At 32.7% G+C, this 11,882-nt stretch overlaps 1 protein-coding gene across 1 annotated transcript; it reads right to left on the reverse strand.

Annotated features, from left to right (window-relative positions):
* Nucleotides 1-646: 646 nt before the first annotated feature.
* Nucleotides 647-11,881, reverse strand: LOC111419694 (uncharacterized). Its single transcript, XM_023052551.2, has 3 exons — nucleotides 11,433-11,881; nucleotides 11,168-11,373; nucleotides 647-1,685 (listed from the first exon to the last, which is right to left on the reverse strand). The coding sequence occupies exons 1-3, from the start codon at nucleotides 11,798-11,800 to the stop codon at nucleotides 679-681; spliced, it is 1,581 nt and encodes a 526-aa protein (XP_022908319.2). The 5' UTR covers nucleotides 11,801-11,881; the 3' UTR covers nucleotides 647-678.
* Between the last annotated feature and the right edge of the window lies 1 nt (nucleotide 11,882).

Genomic DNA, 11,882 nt, shown 5'->3' on the forward strand with positions numbered 1-11,882 from the left:
GTGGTTCGCGAGAAAGCCAGCTTTGAAATTGTGGCTAAATTTTAGTGGCCGGTTTTTTTGCCGGTCAGTGTATAATAATTGTGACTTTAATTGTCTAATTTAGATTCAGGTGATGATGAATTTTTTAATTCGAAACCGGTACTGATACTAATTTAATAGAACACGCAAGTAAAAAGTTTCTCTCTTTTGTTTTAATTTAAAACAGTAATTTGCAACATGGATCTTCGTACTTGTGCAGTGCTCTACGCCCTACACGACACATCATTCATGTTTTGTTTTATGAAAATAAAACATCTATAGATATACAGCGAATAGACAATTATTATTTATAATTCTTTAAACTTTAAAATTCTTTTTTTGTAGTATAAGTATTCGTTCAGCTCCTGGGGAACTTGCCCAGAACAACACACTATAAGACATAATGCTTTGGAAATTCGAGTAATACACCACCATAGCTTGATGATATCAAGAACCTTAATAATTTAAAAAAAATACATATACCTGGGTACGTTTGATAACATTCAAAAATATTTTTACAAAAACTTGAAAAATTATATTGATAAATCAAATAAAAGAACATTAACACAATTTAAAAAATGTTGAAAAATATTTAGTAATTATTTTATAATATGAATAAATTAAAAGATTATAGTTACTTCAATAATATATTACTAAAAATCATATTTCATTAGGAACAACTTCCTCATCAACAACAACACTTTTTGGTTTATTAATAATAATATAAAAAATCATAGAAGACATACTAAGTAACGTACAAATTAAAACCATATAAAAAATATATTGATACCACCAATCGTTTACAAAACCATCATAATCCATATAGGATGAATTAAACCAAACGCCACACATAGTAAAATTTTCGATAAAAACCAATGTGAAAAATCCGTAATACACAAATTTGACGTTTTTAAATTTTTTCATAAACTCTATAATACAGAAGATATAAATCAAACCGATAAAAATAAAAAATACCGCCCTCGTGTGACGTACAAAAATGGTTTTAACATCGTATAGTAAAAATGCTTCGACTATAACAAAATGTAAACTCATTAGCCAAATAATATCTTTTGGATAAAAATACGCGAATGAACAAATTGCCAAAAATCGAGCAATTAAAAAATTAAACCACCAGCAAAAAGCGATAAATTTTCCTACAATATCATCTTCTGGAAGACCTTTAATGTCATTTAAACGTCGTGGATAAACAAACTCATCATCAGATCCAACGAAAAGCCTTCTTTGTGGTCCGTCAATCACCGACGTTTCTCTTAAAACGTCCATTACATCAATATTTTTATCCACATTCTCTACTATTCCCGATGGTAACATATACAAATCACTACTTGGTCTTCGAGTCATTCTTGGATTTCTTGGTAATGGGGTATTATTTCGAGATTCTACTTCCAATTTTAAACGAGCTGCATTTTCTCTTGTTGCGTAAACAATTCCTTTTTTATCCACCTTTGAAATTTGTGGTACGAATTGTCTTCTTGTTGGCACCGCAGCATCAACAGTGTCAATTGTAGGGCAATAATCATATTTATAGGCTTTAAACCAAGGATAATCTTTTCCACCTAATTTCTGTGATTTAAAACGTTGATATTGAGTAGTTGTTATTGATAATTTTATTAAATTTAAAATAATACTTGATGCTTGGATGTAAACTGAAAAGAATGAAAAAGAATATCAGTACGACGATTTTCACTGTTATTAATCAGTAGCCGGTGTTAATTGAACTAAAACTAGAATAAACACTGGTACTATCTCTAGAACTAACACTAGACCTAGAAACTTTAGAGTTAATCCGTGCGTCTTTTGAGAAAGTTTGAGGTTTCAAATACCATATAATACCAAAATCTAAATGGCTAGAAATCAAAAATCTTCCACACACCAAGAGGTACGCAACATCAGTATTATGTGTATGTTGGTAGCATTAGCATCCAGCTTCATGACATATTATTCTAGAAGTGACATGTACGATCATTGTGTGAAAACTAGATTCTCGTATAACTTTGTTAATAATAGTTATTTATGTACCAAGTCAGCAAAGTGATGTTTTATCGAACGAGTCTGAGTTTGCGAGGCGAGTTCGAGGTCAAAGGTCGGTAGTATAGTGGAAAGGAAAGTGCACTTTCATGTAGAAGGTACCGGGTTCAAATGCACCAATACCTGCCGCTAAATGCACAGTTTACTAGACAGTAGCACAATGTGTCACTTTACTGCCGCAAATGGATAGCATAATGTATGGTTTTGCTGCCGGTTGGCGATAAAGTAAATTAAAACTGTATTCGTGAGTGTTTTATTAGTTAAAACACTAATACATGACAAGGTGTCAGGTGTAATCACGTAAAAGAAAAATGAAAAAAAAATGGATTGATTTAAACCTTCGCAAGGAATGAACTTTACAGAAAATGTAAGTGAGAATTGGAAATTGTTCAAACAGAAATTTGAAATCTATTTAAAAGCTACGGAAATAGAAAGTAAAGATGATGAAGTTAAAATTGCTATGTTATTAAAGTCACTTGGAGATGATGATCTACATTTATTTAATACGTTTAAAATAACAGAAGATGAAAGAAAAAAATATGACAAGACAATTGAAGCTTTCGACCAGTATTGTAACCCAAGAAAAAATTTGTTGTTCAATAGATTCAAATTTTTTAACAGAAAATAGGAGGATGAAAACAAGAGGAATCACTGATAAGAGAATAATAGGAATTAGAGATATTAATCTGCAAGAAAGAATGTTGAGAGAAACAACGTTAACGTTAAATGAAGCTGCATAATTTTGTCGAACTCATGAAGCAAGTAAGCATCAAGTTAAAGTACTTCAAGAGGAAAAGAGCGAGGAAATAAATGTAATAATGAAAAAACAAGATAAGTATCATTGTAAAAAATGTACTAGTGAACATGAAGTACGAAATTGTCCTGAATACAATCGAAAATGTAATAATTGTGGTAAATATGGACATTTCAAAGTAGTTTGTAGAAAAAAAATGAACGAGGGCAGGAAGGGCAATGAAAAGAGAGATAATTTTAGAAACTATAAAAAGGAAAAGAAGAAGATACACCAAATTGAAGAAAATGAAGATTCTAATAGTACTGGTGATGAGTTGTATCTTGAGGAATGTTGAATGTCCAGAATAAGAAAACGTGGACATATCCATTGAAAATTAACAAAAAGAAGATTGAATTTAAACTGGTGCCGATGTAAACGTGTTACCTAAAATAGTGTATAAAAAACTTGGACTACAAGAAAAGATGGATGGTTTAAATTGCAAATTAATGGGATTTGGTGAAAATGTAATGAAAGCTTTGGGTGTCGTTGGACTGAAATGTCATAATAAAAAAGGAAACTGTACAAAACTGAACTTTGTGATCGTAAAAAAGGGAAATACTCCAATACTTGGGTTAGATTCATAATAAAAAAAACAAAGATATATTTACTGGTTTAGGTAAATTGCCGTTTAAATATAAAATAAAATTAACAGAAGACGCACGACCGACAGTGAAACCAGCAAAAAGAATTCCAGATGTGATAAAGAAAAAATTAAAGATTAGATACATTAGAGAAACTTGAGCAGAAAGAAATAATTACAAAAGTTTCTGAACCAACAGACTGTGTGAATAATTTGATTATTGTGGAAAAGAAAGATGGTTGTTTCCGCATTTGTCTTGACCCGAAGGAACTAAATCATTACATAAAAAGAGAACATTACCCAATACCAACAACAAAAGAACTGGCAAGTGAGTTGGCGGGAAAAACTGTTCAGTGTTTTGGAAGATGTATTTGATGAAAGATTTCATCAAATACAACTTGACGAAAAGTCAGTAAAGATCTGTATCTTTGGCACACCCTTTGATAGATATAAATTTCACCCTTTCGACTTTGTAGCAGACCAGAAGTATTCCAACGAGAAAATCCTAGAATCTTTGGTGATATTCCTGGAGTGCAGATATATTTTTATGATATTATTGTTACAGGTAAAAATGTAAAAGAACATGATAAAGCGTTAGAAGAAGTTCTTAAAAAACTAGAAAACACAATGTTAAGTTTAATAAAAATAAAATGCAATATAAAATAGATAAGGTCAAAATATTTGGGTTTGGTTTTTTTCAAAAGAGGGTATGCAACCAGATGTAGAGCGTAGTACAGCGATACAAAAGATGCCTGTTCCTGAATGCTGTGATGGACATATTTTAATGTTGAAAGTTACATAAATTATTGTTATTATATAAATTACCAATTAAATGGTTTTATTAAATTATCGAGTTCAAATAAAGTCCAATGCACCTCGCCATCGGAAGTGTTAAGTTACACTTTGGCCATCGGCGCGTGGGTACAATAACGCTGAGCAATAGAATTGTTGGCACAAATGAAATACATAGGTAGACAATAATTCTAAGGGAAAAGCATTCGTAGCCACATAGTTTTAACGAACACAATAGACATGTAATAACTAAAATAAATTAGTATTCTTAAACTAACCACCAATGCAAAAAAGATATACAAAGATTTTTAGGGATGTTAATCTTTTTGTATAGTTTTATACCAAATTTATCGATAATAGCCGCACCTTTAAGGGAATTATTAAAAAATGGTGTTTCATCTTAAGAAGGAATTATAGGCAAAAAACGAAAAAGTCATTTTTTTGTTTTTCTGCCATATTTTAAAAACTAAAACGGCTAGATCCAAAAACTTATTAGTTAAAAAATGATGAGCTCTAAGATACGCAACTTTGCCCTCATTTAACCATTTCTGTATTTCTTATGGTTTCTGAGATCCCAATGGTGGTGGTCGAATTTGAATTACCCTGTAGAGTTAAAATTCTTAACGGTTTACATAAAGGCCACTTATGTATAATAAAAACGAAATTAAGTGTAGAGACTGTGAGAAACATCAAAGATCTTGCATCGCAGAACCATTAATAAATCATGAACTGAATGAATTACCATTTAACAAAATAGGTATGGATATAGCAGAATATGCAAAACAATCGTATTTAATTGTGGTTGATTACTTATCAAAGTAGTTGGAAATTATACCAATCAACAGCAAAAGCATAACTGAAATTATAGGAAAACTTATGACTATCTTTGCGACACGTGGTATACCACAATATGTGGTATGTGACAATAATCCTTTTAACAGCTACGGTTTCCGAGATTTTGCAAAAGAGTGGAATTTTAATATTATGAACTCTAGTCCATACTATCCAAAATCCAATGGACTAGCTAAAAAGCAGTTGGAATAGCTAAGCTAAGAAGATAATCAGAAAATCTAAACATTCGAAAGATATACAAATGGGTTTATTGGAGTATAAATGTACACCATTAACAGGATTGTCTTATAGTCCAAGCGAGATTTTGATGAGCAGATTGCTGAGAACAAAGTTGCCTTGTACAAAGAATATTTTAAGCCCTAAACTAATTTATTTAGAAGCTTATAAGTAATAAATATGACGAGAATACAAAGGAAAGGAAGAAGATAATATTATTGTTCAGGATAGAAATACTAAGTTGTGGAAGCCAGGGCGGATTGCATGAGAAAACAGAATATCACAAAAAATCTGCTTTGCATTTCCTAAATTTACAAAACATTATCGAAAAAAAAACAAAAAATATAACAGCTTGTTTACAGCAGTCCTGAAATGCAGGCACAAAAAAATCGACAAAGATTAACGCCCATTATTAATGCAATAATGTTGTGTGGAAGATACGGTATATCGTTAAGAGGTCATCGGGATTATGGACCTTTAGGTATAGAGAATTCATCTGAAGTAATCTCAGGAGAAGGAGAGTTTCGAGGTTTTCTCAAATTCAGGCTTAACTCGGGTGATGATATATTAAGAAATCATCTAATGACTTGTCCAAAGAATGCAAGTTACATAAGTGCCACAACACAAAATGAAATAATAGCTGTTTGTAACAATATTATTTTAGACGTAAAAGAAGCTAGATATTTTTCAGTATTCAGTATTAACCATTTTCACTCTGTATAAAAAGTACATAAAAAATAACAATGTTCATGAATCATTCCTGCAATTTATTCCGATTACATTCAAGAATTTAAAAAGTATGGACTTGATTTAAATAATCTTAGTGGACAGGGATATGATGGAGCTGCTTCAATGAGCGGAAAGTTAAATGGAGTACAAGCTATATTAAAACAATTTTTTTTAATACACCAAAGCGCCAAACTGTCTTAACCGAAAAAATCAATTCGATATCAAGACGAGCCAAATTGAAACAATTGTGTCCCTCGCGATGGATTCAACGACAAGATTCCATTGTTGTAATGAAAGAACTGTTAGCGTCCGTAGTTTCTGCTTTGAAAGACATATCAACTTGGAAAGATCGGGAATCGTCATCTAGGGCAACATTGTTGAAAAATTCTTTAAGTTCTTCCGAATTTATGTTGTCTCTTTAGTTATGGCAGCTGTTTTTGCATACACACTACCCTTGTCAAAATTACTCAAATGATAAATACCGACTTGTTTCAAGCAGTTTCCCTTGCAGAAAATTGAATAGAAGAACTAAAACTCTACAAAACAGTGTTGACACATCTTTTAACAATATAGTTCTGCAAGGAAACCAGTTAATGTGGAATATATTTGGAAAACAATTGAAAAGACCAAGACTTGTACTTAGACAAAGAAATAGAGTGAATTTTGAAACAGAAACTACAGAAGAACATTACAAAATATCTGTTTTCATTCCATTCTTAGACAACGTTATAATGCAGTTAGATGAGAGATTTATTGCACACAAAGATATCTTTGTAGCCTTTGGATGTTCAGTTCCATCACTAGAAAGAATTCTAGTATTAAAATTTGAACAGCTAGTAGAATTTTATAAATATGATTTAAATGACATCTCAATACCTGTTGCAGCTGGTGAATTTAAACTTTGCTACGGAAGATTTTACAATAGTTTACCAGAAGAATTTCCCAATTCTCCTTTAAATGCATGATCAATTTGTGATTCGATTATCTTTCCTCATATTTATACGTTGTTGAAAATTTTGTGCACCTTCCCATTACTACAGTTACTCCAGAGAGAACATTTTCAACTCTAAAATTGTTGAAAACGTATTTAAGAAATACTATAAGTGAGGATAGATTAAATGGTATAACGCTATTGTATATTTATCCTTCAATAACAATTGCCCCCGAAGAAGTGTTGGATGAACTTCAAAAGAAAAGAAGAAAACTAGATTTGGTTTTGCGGATGTATCAGTAAAAATATAATGCGTTTGATATGATAACAAAAAGTTTGTATTTTTTACGTTATGTTGTTATTTAAAAAAAGGATTTATTTTCTTATTAATTATTTCACAATAAACATTATTATACTATACATATGAAACAAATTTTATTCCAACTGTCATTTAAATTAAAAATTACTGTATGCATTTCAGTTATGAATCAGTGTTTTGCCCGACGAATACTGCATTCAACGAGGTGTCAGACATATAATTTTCAAATAGGCTCTGCAAGATAAAGACGTTGAAGTGAAGACCAATGGTGACCACTGATTAATACTATTCGAAATACCGACAACACGGTAATCTTATGTGACAACATCCAGGACCTTCAAGAGTAAATGAATTGTGTAAATGCGACAGAACAAGAAATGGGTCTAAAAATGAATGTCACTAATTGTAAGACAAAATTTATGATATTCAGTCGTAAAACATTGTAAGAGTTGCTCAATTCAGATATCTTGTATGTATATGTCGTAGTCACATGGCGAAATCCGTCAGTTCCCGAAAATCCTAGGCAGTTCATGAAACGTCGGCATTTTGTGTAAATGTGTTAAAGATTTCGTTTTCTGACGAGGCTGTTCATGAAACGCCCGATCATATTCGGCAAATCGCGTACTCCATCTCGGTACACAATCTGCCGCAATAAAGGTATCGAAGGTTCACGAAACGACCAGCACAAAATAATAGATAGACAGACTGTATTTCAGCAATGTTATTGAGCATTTCGTGAAATGATATTCTAAGGGTCGGTTCTATAAAGTTCTATTTATTAACGTAGGATTAACTTCACGAAACGCTAATCAATCAGAAAGCGAGAATTTTCGGTTAGCGTTCCATTAGTGTGGCGTTAAATTGATAACCGTTTATAAACTCGTCCCTAATACGTATTCTTTTGTAAGGATCAAGATTACTAGAACACCGGTTAATTCCTAGTTTTTATTGCTTATTGTTTTACAGTGGTTAAATAAAACAAAAAATCTAAAAAATAGTAAAATAAAAATTATTCTAAATTTGTCAACAAAGTTATTTGTTAGCACATGATCCACTTTTGTGACATCTTGACTTGCACTGTTTTTTTCCCTTAAAGCAAACGCACCTGTTCGTTTTACATTGTTTTTTGCTTGGTTGACAAGAACACTTTACAAATCCTTGTCCTTGGAATAAGGACTCTAGGGAAACAGCTTCTCTGATGGAAAGAAATGTAGTTTTGTCCACCTGGGTATGTAAAATAAATTTGCTGGTGGCAATATTCAGATCTGGCCTACTGAACCAAGACTTTATGATCCCATTTACAGTTCCAACTTGGTAAACACCATTTCGTTTGTCAGTAACAACTGTAAGAAGATTAGGTGGATCGCCTGGACTGCGGTCTACGGGATCAATATTGAGTAAAACACAGTCTCCCACATCTATATCAGGTAACCACTTCTTGGAAGTTGACGCCATATCTTCTGCCTGACGTTTCTGGCCTTCATCACATTTTTCCCGTTGTAACTGTATTAGTTGTTCTGTAGTGCATAAATTGCACAATTTGTCATCACATATCTGACATGGGTCAATAACTGCTCTCTGACACACCGGACAAATTACTAATATATTATCACTTGATATGGAGTCTACGTTTTGGATCTTTTCGTTAGTATCCAGTTCATTCTGCTCTAGTTCGATACTTAGCTCTTTCGTTGCTTCTGTGACCGGTTCTTCACACCGCTGTTCGTGTTCTTCTTCTCTAAAAACTCCCATTTCTTTCTCCTGATTTTCTAGCTCTTCTTGTGTGTTTATATTTGAAAGAATGGTGGGCGGAAGATTTGTTGACTTGAGACCAAATTTGGGGTCATGACCAAAAACTGCCTTATAAGGTATCCGGCCTATCATTCTGTGCAACAAATTATTTTTCTGCCATTGCGTAAAATAACACCCAACTGACCACCTGGTAGATTTATTATCACTCATCCACGATCGTAAGATGTTCTCGACATCTTGATTTGAACGCTCAACGCTGCCCTGGCTTTGAGGATGGCGAGGTCTTCCATGAAAAATTAATAACTGTGGCCACAAGATTTTCAACTCTTCTACTATCTTGTTCGCAAATTCACGCCCATTGTCGATTTGCCAAATCGATGGCGCACCAAATTGGAGAAAAATCTTCAAAAGTTCTTCCGCAACGTTTACAGTGTGTTTTGAACGTAAAGGCCTCAGACATACGTACTTGGTGGAATGGTCTTGATAGTTCAATAGCCATTTATACTCACGGTCGGGTATAGATTGAAAATCGATTAAATCTACTTGACCTCTGATCATAAAATCTTTAGAAGTAATCGGTTTTACAACAATGTTTGACACAATTTTATTTTTTGTTTGACAATATTTACATGCCTTCAAGAACATTTCTACGCAAGGCCTCGGAATAAAATATTTTTGTTGAACTATATTGATCATTTTATCTCTGGACCCATGGCCACAACTAATAGGAATATCTAATAACCTTTCAAATAGTTCTTCTTCTGGGATGACATAAATTAAAGGATCGTTTTTTTCCTTAACTTTTTTTATGACATGTTGTTGATCGCCTACTTTCATAACATCATACATTTGCAGTAAATAATACTCTCTTCTGCTTTTCTTGCTATTCGTTTGTTTTGCTTGAGTAATTTCCAGCGCCATCTATTAATTCTCTATTTTATAACCTCAAAACAACAAAAAACATCAATACTTATTTCTTTTAGTTGATCGACCGTGTACGGGCGCTTATTAGGTTTTTCTTTGTAGTAACGACTGTAGTATTCTTTAAACAGCTCCTCATCACTTCTTCCAGAATGATTTTCCATGCTTGCTAATTTAGTTAGTGCTGGTCGTTTCGTGAACCTTCGATACCTTTATTGCGGCAGATTGTGTACCGAGATGGAGTACGCGATTTGCCGAATATGATCGGGCGTTTCATGAACAGCCTCGTCAGAAAACGAAATCCTTAATATTTACACAAAATGCCGACGCTTCATGAAATGCCTAGGATTTTCGGGAACTGACGGATTTCACCATGTGACCACGACATATATATGCAGAATTGAAATAGCTCGCACAACTTTTCTGAGAATGAAATTATTCTTATGTAACGACAACTTAAACCGAAAATTTTGTCTAAGAATGATCAAAGGTTGTGTTGTTATAAAGCTGATAAAGATCTAGAATCTAGAAACTATCACAATCAATAGTAGTATGTAGTGTTAAATAGAGTAACGCCGTTCGTGAATTATTTAAAACTATTAAGATAAGAAGGATATCATACCTAGGATATATTCTTAGAGGAAGCAGATCAGCAGATGTAAAATCCTTCAGCTCATAATGAAAGGTAAAATCGAGGGTCATATGGAAAATTGGAAGGAAGCAAATGGGTAAGGGACATTCGTGATTGAACCAGAATACGTATATATAGTACATAAGAACTATTTATATAGTACATAAGAACTATTTAGATTAGCTGAAACCCGCGAACAACTCGCCCATGTAATTACTAACGTTGAGAGACGTGATATGCTTGCAAAAGGATTGCAAGGTGTCTTCTTGCAAGATTCCTTCTGCTTACGTTGTTTGGTAGTTTGCTGGATATCCCTCAGACTGTAGCCATTCTTCTACAGTACATCGTCTAGAAAACCTTTTTTTCTTAAACTCTTTTCGTCGTTTTTTTATCTATTGTAAATGGTGATGGGATGAAGCCTGAGCTGAAGAAGGTTGCAACATAGCATCCCAAAAGGACTTAACCCACAAGTTTCTACTTCTAGGTCTAGTGTTAGCTCTAGTAATAGTGCTAGTGTTAGTTCTAGTTTTAGTTGAATAAAAAGAAAATTAAAATTTTTTAAAATACTTATTAATAATACTTACTTGTTGAAATATCAATAAGAGTGGAAACTCTTAATAAAATGTGAATTTGTAAAATGATTTGTGGGATACCTTGTAAAAACGCTTGAAGAAACAAATAAAACTCAATAATTCTTGGAGCGTTTACATTTTCTAATGCTTCATCTTTTTTTTCTTCATCGTTGATTTGAATTAATGCTTCAATAGACCAAAATATTTTTTCGGCGTATCTAAACATCAATACAAAGAATAATCCAATATATCATTTTCAAAGGAAAGTTTTTTTTACCTCCACATACTCCATATTGGAAAAAAGAAATGTTGCAAAACTTTCCATAAAGCCCATTTCACATTGTTACGTCCGCATCCTTCAATTTCAGGCCATAACTCCCACGATGATATCACCCAAATAAAACATCCTATAACCGGTAGAAACATAAACAATAAAGTTAGTGAAGCCCATACTGGATTTTCTTCTTCAAAATGTCTATAAACTGTTCCTAAATCTGCCGCAAATAATAATATGTAACATAAACAACCGGTTATTGCTGGTATTAAATAATTTGCGATCACATCTTGTTTTGCACTTAATTCGTATCCTAATATTGTTCGAGTCACAACAACAGTTCGTTTATAAATCGATTCCGATTTAGTCATTTTGTGGTAACAAATCTCATTTTAACGAAAATCTAAAAACTTTGAAAACCATTCTGTTGAAAACATTATGATTCACTGGTTA

This window comes from Onthophagus taurus, chromosome 6 (assembly GCF_036711975.1).
Source record: "Onthophagus taurus isolate NC chromosome 6, IU_Otau_3.0, whole genome shotgun sequence".
In the NCBI taxonomy this organism is placed as follows: domain Eukaryota; kingdom Metazoa; phylum Arthropoda; class Insecta; order Coleoptera; family Scarabaeidae; genus Onthophagus; species Onthophagus taurus.